Here is a 27344-nt window from a genome sequence, read left to right on the forward strand (position 1 = left end):
CCAAGCCCCAAACCCTTAAAAAAAAAAAAGCACAACACTTATTCTACATTTATACACACAGACCCATCCAGCCTAAATCACAAAGTGGAATAGATCAAAAAGACAGGCCTAAAGCATAAAGTGAGGTACATCAGTCGTATCCATTCCCATGGGCAGTTAAACAACTTCTAGATCTTTAAGTCATCAAAGGGGAAACTTTACCACCCTCTGCCATTTTAGACTGTCAATGTGGAAGTCTGCCAGTTTCAAACAAACTCTGATACTCAAAGTTCAGCAATATAGCTGTGTGCTAACACTGCAAGCAACACGACCCATGAGTCATCAGGATCTAATAATTTTCTGTAAGGGAAAAAGATGAGAAAAAGATGGCCATGGCAGAACTTTTTAAGGTTATGGGGCTGACAAGAACCATTTGTGTGCTTTTCGTTTTCCTTCCAGTGTGATTTTGTTTCATGATCCATACATCTACCTTGTAAGTGCAAACGGAATAGAGGCTGATTTCTATGGAGAGAAATAGGTCCTAATACAAGCACCAAATTCAGTCTCATGAAATGTAAATAAAATGATTTACATATGCATGTCAATTTAAAATGTATATTTTATAAATTTATTAGATTAATGAATGCCAAATGTATTATACTTGCAACTTTCAGTATACTTAGTAATCTAGTAAAGTAAACATTTGCATTTGAAATGCTCCTTGTGCATATGAATACAATAAAAAAAAAATCTTGCATTTATTTACAAATTGGCAAATCTGCAAGATACAAACTCAGATACATGTGAAATTTCCATGAGAAAATGTTTCTTTTTTATAACACATCATGTATAAGTCAATGTGTTTAAAATATCATAGAATAATCTAATATAAAATGGGTTACATTTTTCAAAAATTGGTTGAACTAATTTATTTAGATGTCTATTTTTGACAGGACTTCTTGTAATATTACAAATTATACAAGCCACCACATGAAAGTTGTTTTTTTTGTTTTTTGTTTTTTTTCCTGTGCTAGTGTTACAAAGTGCTTTACCAGCCAGTGAGAATCAGAAAAGCATTGGTGGTGTGAGTAAAAGCTAAGCAACTCATTCTCGCAGGAAATATAACCTAATATAATACAACAATATAATGTCAGTCGATATTTTAAAAATTCATCAATGAAGACATCATTTGAATGTTACAAAACGGTTGTTAAAAATGTAGTTTTCTGGTATCAGCTAGCTATCCAGCCTTTCTACACTTCAGCTAAAACTTCATAAATTAGATTATACATTAGATATAAATTACAGATAATATGCACTAATAAAATTGTGTAACATTTAGTTACATTTGGTAGTATTTTTTTTTTGGATAGAAAAACATTTACAATTGCCATAATTTATTTACAAATTTTTGATGTAAACTTGTAAAACTACTTTTTGCTTTTGCTTCTTGACACATTGATTTGCTACTTGTATTGACACTTCTCTTCATAGATTCTTTTTAAAGCCTCCAAGTTCTCTTAACTTATATTTATAGTATCAGGATTAAAAGTTGCAAAAAATGGTATGTTGTTGTCTTCATTATCGGGAGAGTCTGGAGTTTTGATTTCTGTTTATTTTTAAATACTACAGTCTAGGTAGTAATGTACAGGCACAAACTCCACTGGCAATCATATCCAATGGACACCAAATTGCTTGCAGCTAGAACACACAGCAACATATATCCATACCATTATACCGTTGTTAATAGGAAAAACATTGAGAATTATTGGCCTTAGCAATGTCTTTGACATAAAAAAGAAAGAAAAAAGTGGGCCATTGCAATCCCATGACTCTTTGTAGGGTCTTTTTTTAGCAAGCATTTTAAATGGTCTCAATACATTTAATATCTTAAACATACATGACCTGAATGATTTTGAACACATGAATTCCAACCCAGTACATACTGCTATTATCACGAAAGAATCTATGAATTGTAGTAATTATCATTATTATAATTCTTTTTTTTAATTAGAGACTGTCTGAAGTCTTCCTATGCTTCATCTGTGCCACTGGTGTTAGTGATGACTTTCGATCTGGTTAAAATGAAACTTTAATTATTATATCCACCCCATTGAGCCTACAAGGTGGTGAAGGGTAAAGGACAAAAGGAGAGACTTCCAGATAAGATTAAAAGGAAAAACTAGTCAAAGTTGTTTGACAGCTGCTCTGTTACAACATTCATGAACATTTTGGGAGAAAAAAAAACGTATCTTCCTTCCACTACATATAATTATTAATTAAATATGTAGAAAATGTGTCTTTGGCCCATACCTTCATATGATTGTTAAACTGTTCCGATTCACAATAAGTAGCTTAAAAAGAAGTCTTTGATTGTGCTACACTTGTCTACAGTGCCATTCAACTGTGCAGTGTCAGAGTTCTGGGGATAAGGATGGATATCAGGCTATTGCTCCTTTCCCTTCTTTGTCTTCCTCTTAATCCTACCCATCCTCTTACTGGAAAGTGTGTTCGCCACGGACTATGTGAGAGGAGAACTCATAGCGATCTTTGCTGCGGTGACCACAGATGTTGCACTCCAGTGGATCTCTGTAGCCATGGCAACCCATGTGGATGGTGTACATGACATGGTCCAGGAAGAGCACCCGACAGTGCTCGCACTGGAATGCTCGCAACTCCTGGCCCTCTCGTCCAAATACCCGCACACCTTCCTGGCTCACAGGCCTCTCTGGGGCCACTCGCATTAGTCCAGTCCCCATTCTCGCCCCACTTCTTGGTGATGCTTCTGTCACCCTCTCACCTGAATAGACCACTGCCGGACTTGCTCGAGACCTTAGGCCGGGAGGGGGGTTGCTCCCATGGTAGCCCAGCCGCTCCTGAGGGCTGCTGCGAGCTGAGTCAGCAGAGTCAGCTCCACTGTTGTTGGGAGATTCCTCTTGCCCTGACTGGGGTGGCTTGCCCTGCCTGGTTAAAGCAGTGGGGCCATTTGAGGTGGGATGGCTGGGGAAGTCATGGGGCTGAGCTGGATGTGGTGGCAGTGTGTCACAGCTTCCTGGACGCTCTGTTCGTTGGCCCATTGGCAAGACATGGTGGAAGAGCGGGTTGACCATGGGCATCATCTCGGCCATAGAGAGAGGGGGACCTGGATGGTGGAGCATGGGCCGAAGGGTGTCCGATCCCAAGTATGTGATGGCATTACTGATGGCCTGGTCCATCATGTGGGCTGGCATCAGTTCAGCCTGCTTTTCATATTTAAGGCCCATCTCATAGCTTATATCAGGGTAGCTGTAGCGAACCAGCTTTTCACCTGGATGAAATAGAGTAGTGCTATGACTGTGTGGAATTAACTGATTTAACAAAATGATGCCAATTTCAAGTTATAAGACACAAAAGATAATAAATATGGATGCAAGAGCATGAAAGGATGGAAACACTCTTGCTTTAGCTACAAACGAGAGGGACAAATAATATGCACGAATATAAGCATGGTTTGACTTCGCAAAATTTCATTTCTAGCCTGTCAAATGTATACCTTGCTGATATTTTGGTGCTTGTTTTTCATATTTTGTACTTGGTGTTCTGTGTTTATGAGTCTAATGGTGTGGAAAGCCCCATCCATCTACTAGTGCACTGTTTAACCCCTCCAGAACAGGGATGCGGTGAGCTGTTTTCTCTCGATAAGAGCAATGGCAAAGTTACAGGTGTACCTAACCACAGAGTGAAAAAACATTTCCTCGCCTCTCAGTCATCCGTTTGCTCTAGCTTGCTCAAACTCTTTTTCTAATAGTGTGGCAAATAAAACCAAATTCAGAAAGAAAATCTGTGCTCACAAGTAGTGCAGGGCTACTGTGTGACATTATATAATGTTGTATGATCCAACTCTGAGTAGGATGGGAAAAAGTAACTCAAACTAAGTAAGCGCAAAAACAAAGAATTAAGTAAGTTAATAATTTCCATTCTATTAGCATAAAAGTCAAATCAGTAGCAAGGTGTATTACATGATGAGAATCAAACTAATGCATTTTAAGACTCCTGCAAAGCAGCTAAGTTCACATTACTCAGACAGTATATACTTGGTCCTTTTACGCTGACGAGTCAGACTCCAGTTGAGGAAAAAAAACATTTTCATCAAAATGTAATTTGACTTGACAACATATTTGTGACTTGCAATGGTACTTGATCAGTGAAGAATACAATACACTAAAACATTTTCAACCACTATCTTAACATCAGAATCGTAAAAAGCAAATTGAGGAATTGAAATGTAATAAAGTTAAATAATACTCTACATCGAGCCACTTCTCATGGAGTTCATATTAAAGTAGACAAATCCGTTGACCGCCTGCCTATGTTAGAAATACCCACCCACAAATTTCTGAGGTGTGGTGCTCTTCCTCTTGCCCACGTTGCTATGCAGCCTTTCAATAACGGGCGGCCGATCAAAAGTAGCCATGGTGTTGGCCTCTGCCATGGGCCTTGGCTCTTTAGGAACCTCACCTTGAAAGGTTGAGAAGGGAAGGGGATTAGAAAGGGCAAGAGCACATTTGGGCAGTAAGAGTACTAAAATTTACAGATCACTTTTTGGGGGATGTGACAATGAAAAGGAAATCAGAATTTAGCTTTTAAGACCATTCCAGCTTTACATTATCATTTTTTAATGATGGCCTGAAATTCATCCATAATCTCAGTTTACCCTTACCTCATAGATTTTCCCAATCCCATAGGAAATGTTGTTTGTGTTAAATGTCTTTAAAGAATGAATGATTGAATTAATGCACTATTTAAGCAGTTAGGTAATTATACATAAATTATAAAAGTTGCACAAAGTTATGAACACAGTAAAAAACTGAGTAAATAGTAAATAAATAACCACAAAACCCTATGTATTAATGTAGTAACGTATATTATTTAAGCGCTTCATGTTTTTTTTCTTTCACTCTTCTTTTAATGGATTTCTTCCACACACATTAATACACACAAGTTCATTAATTCCAATAAATTAATAATTAATAAGAGAGTACAGAGTGTACACGTTCGTAATTATTTTCTCCTGTGAGATCCCCCTTTCATGATGCACTTCATTGTGCTGTATTACTGTTTCCATTACATACTAGGCCACATTCATTTTCATGGTTTCAGATTTAGTAAAACAATTTACCTGTGTAAGGAATGGAGCTGGCGGTCGGATCCAAGCCAATACCTTGAAGGTAACTATGGCAGCGCTCTTTATGTTCCTCCAGAGATGTCCGCTGTTTGTAACTTCGTCCACAGTAGTTACACTTGTGTGGTTTTCCAACTAAAAAAGAAGATATTCAAGGGAAAGCATATTATTTTCATTCACTGCACACAGTACATAGTAGTAAATACTGTGAACAGTCAGTAGTACAAACAAACCAGAAGCAAGCCTCTGAGATCATGGATTTTCCACTACTAGTGTGAGAATTCCACACCACATTTGCCAGACAGAAAGACGAGTTGTGGGCGACAGAGATAGCTGCACCATGAAGCCTGCAGTTCAAAACATTTTGGTCTCTGAAACATGAAGCAAACTCCCACTACTGTGGCAAAGCATGAGTGAATAGCGGAGTTGATCACGCATCCCATGGTGGCGGTAGGAAACTAACTCCAATGTTAAACTGCTATGGAGGTGGAGTGTGATTCATTGTGCCATTTCTATTTTATTCAATTCCTTCCTACCTAGACAAGTGGAAAGATGAAGACATATCCTTTACATCTATCTCAGCCAAGCCATCAGCCCATCTATCCTTCCATCCAACTTGCTTTATCACTTAATCAATGGATCAGTGCATCAGTGGATTAGTGAAACAAGACATGCATTAAAACGTGAACAAAAGAAGAAGAAGGATGGTTATTAGAAGAGAAATACCCAAAGAAATTGCACAAAATTTATCTTAGTTTATTTATAATTATCAAGTGACTAATCTTAATGATATTTCATTAAACTAAACCTGACTACTGTGGTTGAAAGACATCATTATCCACTAGGACAGTTGACCAGTGGTTGTAAAATTTTAGAAATACAAAACAGCTTGGTGTAGGCCAATAATTGTCATAAAGGTCACCAGTGTCACCACCTTTGTACAATGGAACTACATGAGCCGTTTCCATATTGCGGTAAAAGTTGAATTAAAAATGTGTAAAAAAATTGCTACATACTGCATTAAAGTGAATCCTACGCAGGCAGACACTGCTGAGGAAATAGGTCTGTGTCCTGTGGTAGAATATACTCAAAACTAATGTAATGACTCATAAAGGGACTGGGGTGAGTGAACTGGCAGCCACATAAGCATGCTAATGTGACCCAGACACTGTCATTACCAATGTGATGTAGTAAGACATTCACTGGCATAATGGTGACAGCTATTACTAGAAGAAGATGTGCTGATGATCCAGTGCTCTCAACGCTGTGAGAACAGAGAAACCAAACTCGTTTCAGTCTGAGGCATGAAGACTGTCACACACATACACACAAGCAAACACACATTATGAGGTAAGTGATAGTTTACACGTGAACGTAAGTACTCTTTCTCCCATAGGAGATGTTGAGTTTCTTTTTCTTTAAAAAAGAAAAAAACAAAAAAAAAACACTTACTATGTTTCACAAGAAGACAGGTTTGTTAGAGCTGAATATTCCTTTAGCCGTACATGTTAAATTTTCTTCCCTGGACTATGTCTTGATGAGTTGTGTGAGTGAAACAAAACCCACTTGTTACAGAATGACATGGCCAGTCATGGCCAATCTTACATCAGCAGGCACTTTTTTGATGTGAGTGTGAGTGATGTGGAATGACAATAGGTTTTGAGCTGTATCTGTCTTTCAGTAGTTTTGTGGTCTATAAATGTCAGAACTCAAAACTGGGGTTCTGAGTATGAACAGATAAAGAAAAAAAAGTGGTGGCTAATGACAAAGGGTCTCAATATTATTAAAGTGTGGGTGTATGTACTGGCAAGGTCATGGCAGGGATATTCATTTTGGGTAGTGAAAGAGTAAGTTCTAAATGAAACGTTATCATGGAATCTCTTTGCTTTGCTGCTTTTCAGCTGTGAAACTATAACAGAAGAGTAGACAGAATTCAATCAAGTATCACTCCCTTGTTCTCAGTGGCTCACATTTATACACTCTCACGCACACTCACAACATAGACTTACTTTTTCATATTTACGTATATAACCACCCACACACGGCCTTGTGCAGATGTTGGATGGACCTGAAGAATCCACCTTTCAGCTGCTATTCTTATTCATGCAAATGGTCCACACTGTGCACCCAGACTCACATGACTGATTGTATTTGGCTAATAAACGGGAACTTGCTTTAATTTAGATCTTCTGTCTTACAATGTGTAAAATCATTTGCCTCTCAAGCCCCGATTTTCCGAAATTGTCATTTCACCAATCAACTGTGCCTCAAAGTAAAATATCGTGTTCCAACGTTTTACCTGGCTTTATAGATTGCAACCACATGCAATACAGTTTTGTGCTGCTGTAATTTTCTTCTCTAGCTCTCAATCTAGTCTCACATTCTTCCTGGCCTGAACCTCTCTTTCAATGCTTTATTTCCCTCTTTTGGCTACAGCTGTTCTTCCTGGCAGGGCACTGGGCCAAAGCTGCCAGGTTTGCAGCACCCAAAGTATAGTGAGTAGTGAGTACTCAGTCCCTGTGAATTAAAACAGAGTCAGGACAGAACAACTTAGCAACTTTAAATTCCTCAATTTTCCCACTGAATGACCAGAGGCAGAGAGGTGTAATTCACTTCTCATGATTTTACAGGAAAAAGGGTTGGGGGGTGTGACAAACAAATTAATTTGAACAATTTAGGAAGTGAAAATGGGAGAATCGTCATGGTTGATGGTGGAAGACAGATGTGGAGAAATAGATACTGAGAAATGTGAAGAAATGAGTAAGGTATGTAAAGTATCTCAGTAACAACTCTGCTGGAGATTACAGCCAAACAAACACTAAACATGAACCCAAACATATGGATGCACACCCAAACACCCATGGGAGCATCGCAAGTAGAAATGACAGCATTGTCTGACCTTAATTTCAAAGGTGCAACAGGGGGGAGGAACATCCTCTGTGATAGGTAAGTGGGTTACAGTTGAGAGAGACAGCCAATACTCCCCATGTGTTTCTCAACAGACAGATAGTTGCCTCCTTATTGAGTCAAGCAACTAAACAACAGCATGTCCTTGGTACCTAACCACAAAGCGGTCACAGTGCTGTCTATAACACACACACAAACACACAAACACTATTGCATCTATTTAAATACAATACAAGACAGAGTCACCAACCAGCATGTATGGCTTCTGTGTCTACGGTAGTTCTGCTAGCTCACACACAAGCAGACACAGCCACACAAAGCTGTAGAAGAAAGAAACAGCCTGTAGAGTTTTTGTTTGTTTTTTTTAAATGGAAAAATGGCGTCTCTCGCAAAGACTTTCATTAAGTTGAACCAGGCAAGGGCCTTTACATCCCTCCTGAGGTACATGAACATGGTTTGACTTTCTGTATATTTTAGTCCTGATATCACTGATGTCCAAATGAACAAAGTATTTTTCCAGGTTCCTACATTGACGCCAGAGGCAGACTGGGATTGGTAGGCACTCGTAACAGTGGAAGGACTGTGGACATGTAACACAAGCATAATATTTGGGAAAAAAATATATATTTTAGCAGGGGTCTGTCTCTAATTAAATATAAACTTAGTCAATCCCAGCATTAAAAGCATTATGGGTTCTTTTTTTTTTTCCCGATCTCTGAAGCACTTCTGATTAATGAAGTCTCTTCTGGGTAACAGAAGTGGATGAGTAAAAAGAGAAGAGAAGAGGTTGAGAAGGAGTCTTACCAGCATGAGTGCGCAAATGACCAGTGAGAGCATCGCGCCGCCGGCAGGCATAGCTACAGAAGGGGCATTTGAAGGGTTTTTCGCCTGTGTGTAGCTTGATGTGTCGCAGCAGGTTTCCCTTCTGGGTGAATGAGACACCACACTGGTTGCACTGGAACGGCCTGTCACCTGATAGAGGCAGGCACAGGAAGTCAATACCACACTCAGTGTGGAAGATGTTTTAGAAAGTATCAACAACCCTGCAAACACTTTTTTGTCTCTAACTGAACTCTTACCTTTTCTGTTTTTGTAACTGCTGAAGCGGCTGACTTGATAAATGAAATATCATGTCTATTGGATTGTCCTCACATGACATATGACGCCTTGAACTACTTCAAGTAGATGGTTACAAATGAAAACCAAGAAACAAAACACCTGTTCATTCAAAATCTTATTACTGTTTTCTCTATCTGTCAGTATAAACTAAAGTGAACAGCCCTGTGTTCATCTAAACTGAAAAAAATCACTTGTGTTTTAAATTGAATTAAACTGAAATTACTCCAACTAAAATGAATTAAATTGAATCTGAATTAACTGACTCAAACTAAAACTAGATTGAATTGAACTTGCATATTCTCCCAATGTTTGCTTCACTCCAAAGATACGTACACCAGTTGAAATGGGTACTGCATACATCTATGTGAAGACATCAGTGGTACTTACTGTACACTGCTTACTGAAAAAAAGTGACTGTACTACTTAAACTTGTGGATATTTCACATAATAACGCAATATATTCCATAGTACTGAATGTGAGTGGGCATGAGTTTATCTTTCCCAAAGAATGTGTGGTGGAATTTATTTCGTGGAATGATGTAGTTAAGTACACACTTCTAATTTGCCTTGTGCCAGATTACTGTCGTCTGCTCTAATAGCAAATCTTTTAATCTACAGCCACATGGAAAAGAGAAACATGATCCTAATGCTGTGACAACCAGAGCAGTCATGGCGTCAATTGGAACAGGTTGCGGGGGATTCCAAGGATATTTTTCCCTGATAATAATTCTATGTCTAAGCTATTGTCTTCCAGCATAAGACAAAAAAATAAAAAATAAAACAAAACATTCCACACCCGCTATCGAGGGAAATCCAAATGCTTTCTGCCTCACTCTAAAGGGGCGAGGGGGCATGCGTACCGCCCTGATTTCAATGGTTAATTCTCAACTATCTTCATAAAATTTGCGACAATTATACCAGACAGCAGCATTACACGCCTGGCATTTGGAAATATACTGACTAGTACCATTTGTTTGTCGACTTCCTGCATCAGCTGTTGCATTTGGCCCAGATAATCCATCCAATACGTTGCTTGGGCTGCCAGTCATAGATTCCTCCAATACTACTCCTTCCTCCCCTGTTTTGCTTATTTCTTCAAGTGCTGTGCTTCTGTTGTCACCTTCCTCCACTGTTTCTTCCTCTTGCTTAATTGTCAGTTCTGTAAAACAAAATAACAGCAATCCTGAGAAGCTCAGCTTATAGTGTCAAATGCAGATATTGCAGGTTTTATGGGAGAGTCATAAACGTGCTTCAACCTGCCTAGGTTGGTCCTGGGTTTGTCCTGGGTTGTGTGACTTGGTCAAGCATAAACTAGATTATAGTAAAATGGTCCGTGTTGATGTGCAATGAATGGAGTTGAACGAGGTTAGGGCTGGAGCCTAAGTAGCCTCTGTAGTATTGAGTTGGACTGTAAAGGCCTGCGATGAACTGTGCTATTCTCAGGATGTAGAATGGGTTGATCTGCAATGGAGATATGTTGACTTAAGTGGGTTAGTTGTGTAAAATATATCATTAAATGGGCATGTGGAGGGGGAATCCTAGTAACTTAGCAACTCAGCTCATAGGCAGCAACAGGATGGATGGACATGGTGACGAGAGAGAGAGAGAAAGAGAAACAGGCTGGTCTGGTTCCTGGGAAGGGAGTGTCAGAGGCTCTGTAGCTTAGAACACCTGACTAGCAATAGGAGACCAGCTGGATGACAAGAGCAAAAGATTGTATAATTGTATGTGTCTGTGTGTGTGTGTGTGTGTGTGTGTGCGCGCGCGTCTGCGTGCGCGCGTGCCTTTGTGTGTGGGTGTGTGGGTGGTTGTGGCGGGAAACTATTTACCAGTCTCTAGTTATCAGTCAGCAATTAGTATGTAATTGTACACAAAAATAATATTCCAGTAGATAGCAGTGCACACGTAACATACACAGCTACACACAGTTTCGTTCACCTCCAGTCTTGGCCCAATAATGACTTGGATTGTACATGTTATAAACATTTTCAGTCAACTAGAAAAAAAGTTTACAGCAGCTCCTTCTCAAGTCAACAATGCTGGGTATATCAATTAACTCATAATGTTCTTATTCTGTATGGATCGCATTAGATAGAGACAGGTTAGGATAGATGAGCAAGACCTGCATCTTTTTGTCTACCACAGGAACACTAACAGTGCCACAAAGCAGCTAAATTTTTTCTTCTTAGGTAAGGGAAAAGGTTCCTTTGTCTTGGCATTTACCCCATTTCCAGCCATTAACATGCATGCAAAACAATCAAATGTACCATTTTACAAAAGGAATGCTGTGATCAAGCTGAATGTAGTAGGTCATCTTTATAGTCGCTAAGACTTTGTAAATCTGTCATATGCAACAATATCAAAAGAATTTGCAGACTAAGAACAGGGATTAAGCAGTTTTAGTCATTTGAATTAGGCTTGACTCAGCTTGACTCAGCTCGGTCTCCTATAATAAAGTTGACTTTGTAACTTTGTTCCTAATACAGCTGTGACAGAAGGTCTTTAAGAATCATACTAGTTAATGAGCCAGCAAATTTTTGGAGCATCTTACACTAAAAATTTAATTTTGGTGTTGTTATTGGGTAAAAATGCATGTGAAAGGGGCCTAAGACAAGGTGCAGAAAAATGTCTGGGCACTGTCCAAGCGAAACGTACTGAACCTGATGATCTTGTTTTGGGATTTACAGGGGCAATAATCCCAGTGTGTGTTTATGTGGTTGTTTTACTAAAGCCTCCATTCTGACTGCATCCATCAACTGTCCCCTCAGGCTTTGGAGCTGCATCCTTTTAACTCTCAGAAGGCAGTAAAAGAAATTTAGAAATTCAGGAAACCTTTCTTTATTCTTATAGACTATAGAGAGAAATCTCTACAAAACAACTCCATTCTTTAAACTTATACTGCATGATTCCAATGCCACAGTTTGTGCACAACACTTATATCAATAGCCATGTCTTAAACAGCTGTATCCTGGCAACACGGAGCAGATCTGAACGTCCTTGCTATTCAGCTCCTTGCATCTTTACATCTGTCTGCTCCAGTCTGGCAGAGTTGCAAGCATACAGTGGTCAGTGGATGCACTTGAAAGGGCTGCTACGACAAAGCAGTATTTAGTTTATTTACACCCCTCGTCCGCGAGTTTTCCATAATCCATAGAGAATCTGAGGTAAAGCTCACAATTGATTCAGAGGTTGACTGGAAGCAACACATCTTTATGAAGAAGACATTCTGTCATTATCTTACCAGTCAAATTGTCACTTTAGCCCCAAAGGGTGTAATTCTGCTCATTTACCTTTTATTACCAGACAGAGTTCACAATACAACTGCTGTCGAGTTTATGTTCTAACTTGCCAGTTTAAGAGTTTGGCACTGATATATGCACGGTGCTTCATGCTCATTTTCAGTAGATGATGTGATGCAGCCCTTCTTTTGTAACTAAGCCTCAAATGGCAAATCATGTTAAGCAACTTCCAGGATGACAACAGGTCTTATCGGTGAAGAGTATCTCCCTGTGAAAACCATCGGCCTGCCCACCTCCCTGTATCTTTAAACTTGTGGGAAACAAGCTTCCTTTTTTCTCACTCATCTCCCTTGTCTCACTTAATACGTTGTTTCCCCTTTTCTTACTTTGCTGCCTCACAGTGACATAGCTGGAGCTAATCTGAGGCATCAGGCCAATACAATGAAAGCAACCAAAAAAAATTTTGGGCACTTTGTGCAATACAGTACAACAAGAGTGATATGGTACAAGGTGCAATACAGCACAACATTTTTGTACGGTAACATTTTTTTTTTCGTTTTGTAAATCTAAAATTCTTTATTTGAGACAGAACTTTATTCCTTGTTTCTGGAAATTGGACTGCATTCTTATAGTGCTTTTATGCAAACTTTACTTTGAATTTTGACCTTCATTCACTCATTCAAATATACACTGATGGGGGCAAGCTAACATGCAAGGCACTTACCCAACCATCAGGAGCTCCTGTTTTCTAATGTGCTCACAATTTCCTGACTCAACAAATGCAACCACATCCTCTATCTACTGTAATTCACATTAATAGCCTCCCTCCCTGTATTTCAGGGGAAATACAGTGATCCTTCCTTCACTGGAAAGCTTTTATTGTGAAAGAGTTGAGTTTCATGAACAGTAACTTAGCAAAAGAAGAGTAAAGTACAATGATCATAATTCATTGATCTAGTGAGTTCAGTGTTTCTCATACATTGATTTATTTGCGGCAATACAATAACAATAACCACACTGATCGCCGCATTTTGATTTTTCTATTTTTTGTTTTTGTAATCTCAAATGGGTAAAACCTTATTTCATTGTAGTGCTAAGTGCAGCACACTGATTTGCTCAGCCCCCATTGACAATGGACCCGTCTGTGAATAGCCCCTCCTCTCTGTGCACAATGTGCATCAAAACATGATCATGCACAGGAGGGAGGATTGTTGTTGGGTTTTCCCCACAGAGAAGACAGCTGGCATAGCTGCCAGTCAATATCAACTGCTTTTGCAAGTGGTTAATGTTAATGTTAATTTTTTCAACTCAGAGGCTGAATGTTTGCTCCATCAATCCAGATGAATTGTGAAAAATATTTTCAAAGACTCAAAAGGGTTCATCCTGAGGAGGCGCAAAAACAGCCTGGACCAGAGTTATTAGCAAATAAGAGTGCCTAGAAACTTCAGAAAACAGACATGGGAGAGCTGAACAGTCGGACCAGTGTGATTAGCTGTCCAATTAATTTGTTTCGAATATTTCCCCCCACCCTAACCCCGTGGTGGTCAGCTACCACCACAAATGAATTCTAATACTGTTGGAAACACTGGAGTCTATTTGTTTAAAGGAGAAACTGCATGTGTGCATAGTGCAGCTGTTGGCAGACGACACAAATATGTTTCTATTGATTGAGCACTCACCACTGGGTGAATTAGGACCCTGAGGAACTGTCTGTCCATTGGGTGTTGACATATCCGCCAACATTCTCGAGTTCTCCTTACCAGGAGAGCACTGGCCGTTACCTGGGAGACAAACAGAAATACAGCAATCTTCATTGTGATGTACAATACTGTAGTGTAGTATAATAAATATAATGCTGTTATATGAAAAATAAAGTCAAGGACTGGGGGCTCAGAGGAGGATGAAGAGAAATATTAATGGTAGTCAAATGAGAAACAGTTGTTTCTGAAAACTGATACATTTTTCGAGACTGTGATGATACCACACCTAACCTGAGAAATATAGTGGGTCTATTCACTTTTATACATTTTAAGTGTGTTTACATATATAAACTCAGTTAAAATGAATAATAGTGGATCAAATTTCTAGCTAAGCCAACACTTCACGTTAAATACAGCATCCTTGTGTTAGGTCTTTCTATCTCAGATTAAGAATAATTTTATCCCTCTCAGATCTCCCTCTAAGATTAACCCGAATGGTCAATATAGACTTCACACTACAGAACGCAGAAGGCGATTGACTAAACTGTCTTTATTCACGTATGGGATGCTAATGTCCAGCATATTTGGATCAGATTGCATCCTCTCAGCAGTCTGTACAAAACCCAGGCTATGGATAGCCTTGTGTCCACTCAGAGGGAGAGCAAACCGGTCCCTTATCCCCTTACACCCCGGCCCTGTCAGGGTCACTAGAACAATACAGTGGCAACAGGCAAACACCCCTGCTGACCCAGGTGTCAGATCCCTTAGGAACCACAGTGAGCCATAATTTTCTACTAGCACAATTACAGGTTTTCCTAAAGCATACTGGCAACTATGAAAAACTGGAAAGCATGCATTATGAAGACTCCAGACTGCCTCATGCTTTTAAAATTGAAGTAGCAATAGCTGTAGCTGAGGAAGTTTCAGTAAAAATCAAAGGGCCGTGCTACATGCTGCATATGAAACAGCTACAAAGACAGCCTTGTTCCAATTTGTCACTGCTGAATATGTCTGCAATAATCCCTCATACACGAAAAAGAAATCTGTGTCAGATCTCCTCTTGTTGTGATGGCTCCTCAAAATTTGACAACCTCTTGTGTGGTATTGTTCCACTGTAATGGCAGCCCCACTGAGTGGGGCACACTGAGAGACGTTATCCATGACACAATCCCTGGGCCTGGGCTCAGGTTGCACAGTTTGGGGTTTGAGGAAATCTCAGGTGACGGACGCTGGCTATCCCTTGGCAGTGCCGTGCTGGAGACAGGAGTGGCCCAGATTTGTCATGACGGATTTTCCATTACTGTAGCAGATGCTGACAGCTGCCTAGCAGCACCATGGCAAGACTGTCTCAGGCCTAAACTAATAGTTTTAGGCTGCCTGGGTTCAAAATCCTAAAATGAGAACCCACCATTAAAGATTTTAACATTTAATTTTTTTTAAATAAAGGGCCTAGGTAAATTCATCCACACATTAATAATGTGGGTCAAATATTAAAATATCATTCATGAAAAATTCTGTCAATACGATGTCTTCTCTGTCATAAAGAATGGCATCAAAGAGGGACTTTTATCCTCAAAGGGCAAGAGTCCTGGTCCTGGTCAGAGGCAGAAGTCACAATTGCATTATGTTCATCTAGTTGCTTATACTGGTCAAATGCACCTACACAGATAGCGAAGTACATGCACTTCCACACCTAAACCTCTGATGTTAGAAAAACTGATTGATACGTTATGAACTTGAATAGGGGTTAAAATGCACTAAACCACACACATATGTTTGCATGGATCAAATTGAAATTTTTGCGTTGGTGCCCCGCATTTGCTGAGTCAATTCTGTACGATCAGTAAGATCAGGATATTAAACAGCCGAGACTTGACGGGGGAAAGGTAGTTTGAGTAACACACCAAATTGGGATCATTTAATGTGCTGGCAAATGGAAAGGAACAAATGTGTACACATGAAACTTGTAGGTGTGATAAATGCTGACTTCATTGCTGACGCCAAATGAATGCATAGCCTCTAAGGCAGAGCCATCAGGGATCCAATAAGAGTCCATTCAGTTTCTGGTCTTGCAACATATTGAAAAAACAGCACAAGTTATTTTACTGTAAATGGCATCTAGGTTCAACAACAATATGTTATGACAGAGCTATATAACCAAAATAAACTAAATTAGGTCAAGCTCCATTTGCCTGCTTGTGATAGTAGAAGTGAATAAGATCCACAAAAAATTGTTCAACAGCCCTTATGTCTAGCTGCACGAGGAACTGAATAAGATTCTTTTCCGAGAGACATGAATACACACAGTATGGGAGCTGGTTTTTCCTGTCAATCCCTGAAACCCTCCTTAAGACACAGATTCGTAACACACAAATACGCACACACCACTGACCTAGCGAACAAGAAAATATACAGACAGACAAATGAGAACATTCATTCGCCTACTTTTAACAAGTATAAGATATAGTATTGAAAATACTAGTGAGACATTTAATTTGTGATAACCACCTTATTTCAGAAGTATTACAGAAGCACCTGCTGTTAATTGCCAAGCCAGAGAGTGCACTGGTGTCCACTGTGTGTTCCATTTGTGGTAATCTATATTTGTGAATGGCGGGTTGACCTAGAGAGGAGCGAAACCTGCTATAGTCCACCTCTGCAGATAACTACTCTTAAATTATATGCTTCTTCTGATGATCTGTGACTGTCAAAAATCATAATAACCAGAATGGTCTGGAAGATGAGGGACTATTTAGGTCAAAAATCATACTTCCTCTTAAGCACACATCACCATCATAATCTCACAAATACACCACTATACTCTTCTCTTACTACTCTACTACACCCTCTTATATTCACAATCATACACCCTCACTTACACTACTATTTAAGCACTAAATAATACTTATATATTATTTACATTATTAACAATGCCCTCTTAATATATGTAACTGTTGGCTTCACTGCCTGGTGTAACTGTCAACAGCAAATTTTATAAACTGAAACTAATTCATGTTTATTACATGAGCTGGTCAAACTAAAAAAAAGTAAATGAAATGAAATCACACTGATGAACTGAATATGTACTCAACTGAAATTGTGCTTGGATAAAATGCCATAAGGTTTATATCAGTTGTGTGGCTGGTATGAGAGTTACTCAGGCAGCTCCTTGTTTTTAATTTGCTTTATCTTTTCAGTTGGTTACCACTAGCTTTGTAAATAATACAGGATATGTTTGCACCTGTCCGTACTATGCAAGAATCAGGACATCAAACGAAAATAGACTATTTCTATTAAAAAACAGTCTAACTGCATCAGGCAAGTGTCAGAAATGTATTTATCTGCTAGCAGCATAATTGTCAAGGGCTAGTGACTAATGACTGGATCATAAACAGAAGGTAGAATCTCCCAGTTAACCCTTAACGTATATCACCTTTTTTTTTTTTTTAAGGTTATCAACTTAGAAGTTCTGAATCGGGACCTTCAGGATTGGAGGGTGAGAAAGTATACCTTGTTATGTCAGTTTGTAAGACTAGCACCAGCTCAAGTTGCTAAGATGCAAAGCTGTCAAAAGGTTTCTTTAGGGAATGGCCGTCAGATATCAAGCGAGTTTACCCTGTTTGATATGATTTAACAGCAGTTTGTTAATGTTAGCAATGACCAAGTGGACAACTACGTATATTCCAAAACTTCAGAATGTCATGACAGTTATTTTTGAGTATGACTGCATGATGTTAAGTATATCATTAATGCAATATATTACTGAATTTGTTTAATGTTTAATGAATTATTTATTTTCCTTTAATTATAGTATACAATGTAGTATACACTAGTGTTGTATAGTGCATGTAGTGTAGTAAATCATAAACAATTTCTTGTCCTTTTTTATTACATTGTGAATCATTATTCCTACATTGTAAACCTTTTGAAACCTGTTTTGCAAAACCATTTTTAATTGTGGTCATACCAATAAGGCAAATTTGAATTAAAAATTTGAGTAACTAGGAAACAACTACGATCAAATTATCTAAGTCTTTTCATGTAGAAATGGGATAACTTTATAACTATCCTTGATAAATGCTGACACTTTGTTGGCCAGAATTACAGGAGTAAGAATGAGAAACAAATATTTCCTTTAAAAAAGAATGTGTGCGAGCAAGATTTAAAATATATCATTTCTCTGAGAGAGAAATGATATAAGAATGACATGCGTGTGAATTACTATCATGATGTAACTAGGAGACAATGAGTATGTGAGATAAAATGACATGTGATATGTGATAAATCATAATGGTGCATATGAAAAGTGGTGATGTGTGTGAAAAAGTACAATTGTTTGTGAGAGTACGATAACCTACGGGAGAGAGAATGACTGACAAAGACAGTGTGTGGTTTTCGTGTGGTTATGAATAATAGTGTGAGAAGAGTGTTTATATAAAAGCCAAGGTTGGTTGATTAAACAGGAAGGCAGCTTAAATTCTTGATTCTTGATTATTGATCAGCCTTCTTAAAAACAAAGCTTGTACCTGCTGCTACCAACGTTTGGGCTACGGGGAGCATTCAAAACCGACAACAGCGCATTAACCAAGTTGTTGTGGATTTCCAGAAGTTTTACATTGACTTCTTCTTTATGTGTATGTTATATATTACATACACATATTATACAATGCTGTATGATGGTCAGGGATTGAAACCATAACTATTATCAATCACATATAATTTTATACACTGTCAGGCTGTATGTCTCATACTTCTATTCTGAGTCACAGATACTGTTATCCTCTCTTACATATGGACAATAATAGTATCTATATATGAATGAAAATAGTAGTAATCTCCCACACAATTATTATACAAATTCAAATATTTTCCGTCCTGTGTGTGGAACATATGATTCCACATACATACATTTTCATCTGGCCTTACTTGAAGTTTTTTTTTTTCCAGTTTTTTCAGTCCATGTTTTTTTTTTTTTTGTCCCAAACAGCCAATGTAAGAACTGTACAGATGTTAGCTGTAAGCTAGCTAGTAAAGTACACAAAGACTGTGTGTGTGTGTAGGGTGGCTGTGTGTTTGGCAGCTCAGCGTCTGACTGGTCTCAAAGCCAACGATTTTTGATTAGGTTAATATCCAGATCCATCTTCTATTTGTGTCTCTATATATGCATGAACTGGACTCGTAAACAGTGTTACCAGATTTGACTGTTAGCAAGTAGCAAGTACCAATCTCAGTCTCGAAATCACCCAGTTATAAAACTTGCCAATTTTTTTTTTATTTCCATTTCAGAGACATGCTTTTGTATATATAGAGTATATAGCATATATAGTGAGTGTATATACATACAAAATTTCTGTTACTGTGACTAGTTAAATGAGCAGAAGATGAACCGATCTCCAAAAGGCATAAAGTAAAAGATTAAACATTCTTTACAACATTTTAAGCAAAATGAGTCTATTATTTTTGTTTTGTACAATTTTAGAGTGAAAACAAAAGGAAAGGAGCACCATATAAAAGTTTGGGTACCCAAAGAAATTTGACTTCTTAGATAACTTTTGCTTGTTCACATTCATCACTAGAAGGGGCCAAATTTCAAAGTTGTATTAATACTCAGATTCTTCAAACCTTGTTCCAACAATAAGCAACCATGGGCCCACAAATCAGGAGAAGGCTAAAATAAGGTGCAGAATTTCTCCAACTGTGTGGCACGGGGATGGATCGATCATGCTTTGGGCTTGTGTTGCAGCACGAGGCACAGGAATATTTCACCGGTAGAGGGAAGAATGGATTCAGTTGAATACCAGCAAATTCTTGGAGCAATCATCACACCGTATGTTAAAAAGCTGACGATGAAAAGAGGACGGCTTCTACAATAGGAAACGATCTTAAACACACCTCAAAATCCACAATGGACTACCTCAAGAGGCACAAGCTGAAGGTTTTGCCATGGCTCTCATAGTCCCCCGACCTAAGCATCATCGAAAATCTGTGGATAGATCTCAAAAGACCTTTGGGTCATCTTTTAAATGCTTAACTATTCATAGTAACAGAAATTTTGACGAGGGGGGCCGAACTTTTTCATGACACTGTATATATATATATATATATATAGATATATCACTTAACACTTATCACTTAACATATATATATATATATATATATATATATATATATATATATATACATATATGTAAACATACACACACACACACATATATATGTTTTGTTTTTTTTTTTTTTTTGATGCGTCTTTGCCTGAATTTGTGCCTCCTGGGGTGAATTTGACCCCACTCAGGTCTTCGTGCTACATTTGAAATTTACTTCACATACAGTTTAAACAACCTTTTTCTGTCAAATATATTTTTTTATTCTTTTTAACACACCACATATACTATTGTTCTGTCTTACATATACTATCTTGGATGAGTACAATGTGAGTATAGGAGCTTTACTGTATATGAAAGAGAGACTACGGATGTATGATACTGTGACTATGAAAGTATATTTGTGTTTTCTATGATACTGAGTAGAAGAATATGCTTGCATGTATGAATGGATGGTAGGATTTAATGAAGTAGCATTTAGTAGTGCGTGTGGGAGAGTAGAGTGGTTTATGTTCAAGATTATGATGATGTGTGTCACAACGGGTACAACGTTTCACCTAATTTATCTCTCATAGTCAACAGTGCCTTGCTAATGTATTAAGCATATAGTAAAATACATGGGAGCAATTAGGATAAAAATGGTTGCATTTCACAAAGATGTGTGCTTTCTGCAGTTTCGTGCTAACGGAACAGACTTGTGCTTGTTAAAAGCTATCGTTTCAGAAGCTACCCACAGATGGACAAGGAGAGGAAGAACTTCCATTTCTTCTTCCACCAACACCCCTACCCTGCCTGCCAATTGTTCCTACAAGCACAAACCCCCAATGGAGAACCTAAATGTCCCCACTGATGTCATCAACAACACGCTACCTGTTCTCAGATAAGAATACCAAAGCAAAATACCAGGGGGCAGGGAAGATATTCAAGAGACCTGCCCAAAGGAAACCAGCAAAGGGCAATGGAGCACCACAAAGTGCATATCCAGTATCTGCTGCATTCAACAGGATGTTGTTAATGCTTCGTTTTCTCTACCTTTAAGGGCTGAACAGGAAAAGGCTGCACTAGGGGAAAATCCCTCTGAAATGTTTATAGTGTTCTAATGTTGATTTTTCAATCAACATTATATCAAAAAGGTGGAAACAATGTCAGGTCAAAATAATTAATAATAACTGATAACGTCAAAACGTCATCAACATAACAGAACGTATGCAATCATTATCGTCATCATCATCAGTTCTACAAAACACGACACACATTTCCATGCATTCTATAAACCCTGTGCTTGGTCATAAAGTGTGGGTCAGTGACTGTCAGTGTGCATTGATTTTTAATGTGTAAGCAATATGAGGACTTACTGGCACAGTAGCCATCGGGAGCCTCCATTTCAGGTGCTTTGGGAGTGCTGCAGGGAACAAAAAGAAATATCACTGTGACTTTTACGCTACTGTAACACATAGGCTTTTTGCACGTATGCATTTATTTCTTGTCTTAATTTTGGATTTATTTAACTGGATGTGTGCATTTCAAAAGCTGTGTAGCCTGAGCTATATGTCATGTTAAATAGAATGCAACAATGGTGTGCACCTTCAGGATTAACCTTGATCAAGTATTCACACAAACACCATGGATCTGAAAACTATTAATTAGTTTAAAATTACATTAATACCCAAATTTACAGCACCTAAGCAGCTTTAGATGCATCAACTCCAGTTTTACAGAGGTCCATTACAATAGAGTTACTGGTGTGTGCAGTTTTCTTATTGGAGAAGTTGTCTCGTATATTTAGCATGCTACGCTCTAAACTATTTTAAATGTGTGAACAGCAATGTTTTAGTTTCATGTTCTACAGAAAACACATTCTTGTCCAAATGGAAGTTAAATCATAGCTGGGACTGTCTCTGAATTTTCTGCGTTCTATGAAATTACACAATTATAGTTTATATATTATATTTGAGATTTTTATCGAGGCAGAAATGATGCAATTGATTATTTTAGCCATAGTGTTCCCACTCAAAACAGGCAAAAGAAAAGAAGTATAAATGTACACACTCCCTACAGTGATAGAGCAATAGCTGCAGTGCTTTACAAATTTAAAACAGGGGGGGAAATTAAATCACTAAAATTCACTGAGTTACATTTAGACTTTTTTGTGCAAAACCGGTATTAGACTGACCAGACAGTTGCCACAGCAAATAACATTAACTTAAAATGACACACAAGGCATTCAACTGTGCAGAGAAACACTTTAACACGCATCTCCTTTTTAAACTTCATATGTTTTCTGAGCATTAATGGACATGTTATTAATATATGGTGCCTACGGTCACCTTTGAAGTTGTACATAATTCATAAATTACTTGTATGTTGTACGTCTTATTTTAATTAATCGAAAGCTAAAGTTTGGGTCATTCTTTATCCCTCAACCCATTGTTATCGTTGAGTAGAAGATCTGTTGAAATCAAGACATACTGTATAAAGTAATTTTTTTTTTTTTTATCGGTTTGTTAAATACCGAGTCTGATCACACAATACATGTTTATGGTGCCACAGCACAAATGCTGGCTTCCTTGAAGAACATGAAGCTCAACCCTTTCTTCATTAGAAGAATAAACGTCTACAGGCCAAATGCAGAATGCCCCACATCCTTATTCGGTTTCTTCTTGTTGAGCTATTTTCTAATAGCAGTCTACTGTGTAACAAAGATGACGGTACTCTCGGAGCCAGCTGCAGTTTTCTCAATAGTCTGACTTCTTCAAATGAGCCTCCCTCAGTAGCTACATGCAGCAAACTTTTGGTCTCTTTACAGTGGCAGCAAGTTGGAAAACCATTTGTTTTAGATTCTGGTGATTACTATGATCAACTTCTTCAAAGCTAAAATTAAAAGTAAAAAGTGACAGCAAAACAAGAAAGTAAGATACAATACACAGAAAAAAAAGGTGGATTCACATAATTACCTTCAAGTGTCTCCCCTGTGCAAAATTAGTTGGTAATTTCAGTCAAGGACGGAGGGGGGGGGTGGTGGTAAGTTGTCTCCACCTCCCTTTAAAGAAACATAAAAGTCAAAATTACCTATTTCGTCCAGTGATCTCGCACTAGAAAAGAAAAAGAAAAGTTCATCAATTTCAGCAAGAGTCCAATGAAAGGAACATGAGAACCATCTGAACATTCATCCGAGCAAGTTCAGAAAAGCAGAGAAAAGTTTAGGAGGAGCGCATCTATAGAGTCCTACAGGTGACTGTCGCTGCGTCAAAGCCTCCTCCGCGACCTTCCCGTCGAGTTTTCCACCTCAGAATCGACACCGTCCCATCGAGCTCTGCCCTCGCTCGGTTCACACTGGCGGCGTTTCATCAGAAGTCACACAACTTACGAGCTGAGCCGCTCACGGCGAACTTTTTTTTGTTTTTTACAATAGGAACACTGAGGGGGGGGAGACTCAACAAGTTGGTAAGGGAAAGAAAGAGAGGGATGGATCAAACTGGATCCACCGGTTCCTAAGGAATTAGCCATTGCGGCAGGGAGCAGCCAAGCTATTTTCAACAACCGAGGGACTGGAAATCCGTGGGCAGGCAGTGTTGAAAAGCTGTTATGGAGATGTGACTCAAGGTCCTGACGGCGCGTTGTAACCGCTGCTGCGGGGAATGGGGGGGGGTAACGTGATGTAGTGAAAGATACAACGGTGGGGTAAACTGCTGCACAGCCACCACCAGCACCTTTTGAAAAGCCACTGCAACCAACGCTAGACAGGGACAGTGAATGGCCCCATCCGATGTTTTAGGAATTAAAATGACCCCCCCAACCCCCCTTTTCTCAATTGACAGGCCTGCCACCTTTGACACTACTTCCTAGTATGTCTGCACCATGACTTTAGGTCGCCGAATGCATATTCAGGTTGGCAGCAAAAAAGGTGGGAGAACTCTGTTGTGCAGAGGTGGAGAGAGATTAACGGTGAGGACCGAGCATTTACCTGGCACGCAACAGAGCACCTCTGGAAATAACCATCAGCTGCAAAAACGGTGAAGCGACTTTTGTTGTTATTGTGGCAACGCGCCGTGTTTCTCGTGTTAAGTGATTTTTTTTTTTTTTTTTTTTTTTTGCCGGCTGTGTACCCGGCGTGGCTCGGAGCCGACTGGCAGCTGCGATTCAACAGGTTATCCGATCACCGCAGTCTACGGCGGAGCCCGTCTGGCTCTCCATTCATCAGACAGACGCTCCTTGTCTGCCTTTGCTGCAGACATGCGCCTCTGGCAGGTCTGAAGCGTCGGCAGCCTACTGATGGTCGAGTGATATTGAATAGCCATATTAAAGCGGCAACCGAATGGTTAGTTCACACGGGAAAAACCGATCCATGCACTTGTGTTTCTTTCTCCCCCTTTTATTATTTACCTTAAACACGTAGGAGTTTATATATTCCCATGAACTTGCACACTGATCCAGACTGAATGCCTCGGCTCGGAATAGACTTCATTCTAGCCCGACAGGCGTCGTGCACCGCGGACTGAAAGGTAGTTTGGTTCCGCAGTAGCAGCAAAAGCAACAGTTGTTAAATCCACCACTGACTTCCTCCTCCATCTCCCCCAGAGCAGCGCCGAGAAGCAAGACAACCCGCCCGAGTTGCTATTCTGGGAAGTTGGTCTGACACAGAGAAACGGATCACAGAGCATGGACCCAGTCTACCGCTCTGCTCGGCAATCGATTAGGTTACAGGGGGCCTCTTATTTCGAAGGCTGTAGCCAGGTTGAATCTGCCGACAAAACATGAGTGGCATCCTCTTCAAGTATTTCTATAGGGATTACAGTGTACCCAAGGACATACAGTATAAAGAACATTTATATATGTATGTGTGTGTGTGTGTATATATATATATATATATATATATATATATATATAGTAGCTATTTATAACACTTATCATTGAATTATTATACTTTCAGTTATCGCAGTTATTTGCCAAATTTGTAATGATTTTTTTTTAAATATGTAATTTAATTGCACATGCTGTAATATTGTGTTGTCAAGAATGCAGGCTATTATGACTATTACTATACTAAGAGTTCAGTCGATACTGGATGACAGCAACCTCAAGATCAATGTCTGAAAATTAAAAAAGAATTTGATAACAATGCCTGTGCCGATATGAACATAACATACACATTTCTGATCGTGTCTTAATCAAAGGCTCCTGTGCTGATTTATTTATTAATAATCAACAATTTCCAACTAAGATGTGTACCGAGCAGAACATTGTACGGTTAAAAAACGAACTTGTTGATGCTCTCTGGTGAACAATCTATGTAATGGAGGCGCTGTTCCTAACCTCCTGTAACCTTATCTATGGCATTTCTCTGTTGCAATTTCTTCTTAATTATCAGCCAACATGTGCATACACCAACATGATTTAACTGAGATAAATTGGCAGAAACTATTGAGTCTTTAACTATTTAGATGAAGACAACAATGGTGAGAATGTTCATCAGCAGTATTATGGTATGTAATATAGTAGAAAAAGTTGCAGTAGTGATTGCAATGGTCATTAAAGGCTGCTCAAAAGCCTAGGTGTAAAAATTTGCCGAAAGGTAGCAGTAGCGTGGTGACAGTAATATCACTGCACCTCATTTCTGAGGAAGCTCCAACATAAATTAGTATTCACTATGACTTGATTCGACAGGAATCAATTAAGAGTCAAGGAACTCCTGCTGCATCTTTAGTTGGGTCATGTTATTATTTACTCAAATGTGGCTTTGTCATTTAAGAGATTCAGTCAAATACTCAAAACAACCAACACTTTTAAATGCTGCAGTGACTTTCAATACAACAAACATAAAGGATTTCTTATTATAAAAAAAACAGACTAAGAAGTAAATTAGACTTTGAGGTCTGTTAGTCAAAGACATTGGGAGTGTAAATGTGTTTGTGTGTGTGAATAATGTAATATAGAGCTTTTAAGTATGAAAATAAAACCAAAAGCCAAACCAAACCAAAACAGGGTTAAAGGCACAGGGCCCAGGAGCTCCAGATTTGGTTGGCCATACTAGTGCTATCAGAAACCTCAAACGCCTTAAATAATGTGCAGGTGAACACCAGAGCAGAACGTACACCAGCAGAAATAAATGAACAGATACAAATAGTACTTCCCTAACACAGTTTTAAGACAGAAAGTTAGACATAAAGCTGAAGTGACCCCAGCAGTAGAAATTTTGAACATTTAGGTAAAGAGCTACTATTTTGTAAATCCCCATGTTTCTCCACATGTTTCAGAGGTGGAAACATATGCAAGTGCATAAAGTACTAAAATGTGAGTGTTATTGTGCAGTATCGGCCAGGACAAAACGTATCCCTCTACTACCTCCTCAGTGCTCATTGCTACCTGCGCAGCATCACCAGTATGTATCTGGTTGTATTTTTTAACCATACATGAACACAAAAAAATCCTTAAATTGCAACGACACTCCCTGATTCTTCAAAACTTCAAACTGAAAAGGGCATTGGTGATTTCTTTATTTTTATTTTTTTTCGATGACAAATGAGACATCAGTAAGTTCTAGTCTTGGATGTTGATGTGTAATGTGTGTTTTTCAGCCTAAGGCAGAAGATGAGCAGCAACTCTGCTGTCCTGACGTCAGTGGGAAAATTCATTCCACCAGAGACACAAGGACAGAGAGAAACCTTCACTGAGAAGTTGAGCTGATTTCAACTCTCTCACCCAGAATATCGTTTCATTGTCAGGCGACCTCTAGTGACCATAGTAGTTATGACAGGAGCAGAAGAGGAAGGACAAAGTCCAAAGAAGGAGAGTTAGGGTGGATGGATGGGTCAACAAAACACAGGACTTTCACAAAAGAGATCGCTGTTTGTTTCCAATGTGAAACCAATGCTGTTTCTTTATCCACAACTGTTCGACAACCTTGACCTCTTGTTTATTACCGTAACCATGAATACAAAGGTCCTCTAACCCTAAGGAAGTACTTATCTTAACCCAAATCATGAACTTTTTCTAAACCTAACCATGTTTTTTTTTACCACAACAACAAAGGTCCACTGTGCCTACCTCTGGTGGGCTCCTATGGGTCATATTCCTGGGTAGGGACAAACAACCTACAGACAGGTGATAAATTATAGGAAAAGCCTGAAAAATGAGTGGA

The 27344-nt window shown here is 38.9% G+C and overlaps 1 protein-coding gene across 2 annotated transcripts; it reads right to left on the reverse strand.

The window, feature by feature from the left end:
- Window positions 1-813: 813 nt before the first annotated feature.
- Window positions 814-24722, reverse strand: ikzf2 (IKAROS family zinc finger 2). 2 transcript variants are annotated; one of them, XM_040147677.1, is made up of 9 exons: window positions 24590-24722; window positions 23161-23246; window positions 21562-21608; window positions 14085-14186; window positions 10134-10325; window positions 8852-9019; window positions 5138-5275; window positions 4345-4476; window positions 814-3286 (listed from the first exon to the last, which is right to left on the reverse strand). In XM_040147677.1, the coding sequence occupies exons 3-9, from the start codon at window positions 21587-21589 to the stop codon at window positions 2475-2477; spliced, it is 1572 nt and encodes a 523-aa protein (XP_040003611.1). In that variant the 5' UTR covers window positions 21590-21608; window positions 23161-23246; window positions 24590-24722; the 3' UTR covers window positions 814-2474. The 2 variants fall into 2 exon arrangements, with proteins under 2 accessions (XP_040003611.1, XP_040003612.1); XM_040147678.1 differs by lacking the exons at window positions 8852-9019; window positions 10134-10325.
- Window positions 24723-27344: the final 2622 nt, after the last annotated feature.

The sequence above is a fragment of the Xiphias gladius genome, chromosome 16, assembly GCF_016859285.1.
Source record: "Xiphias gladius isolate SHS-SW01 ecotype Sanya breed wild chromosome 16, ASM1685928v1, whole genome shotgun sequence".
Classification (NCBI taxonomy): domain Eukaryota; kingdom Metazoa; phylum Chordata; class Actinopteri; order Istiophoriformes; family Xiphiidae; genus Xiphias; species Xiphias gladius.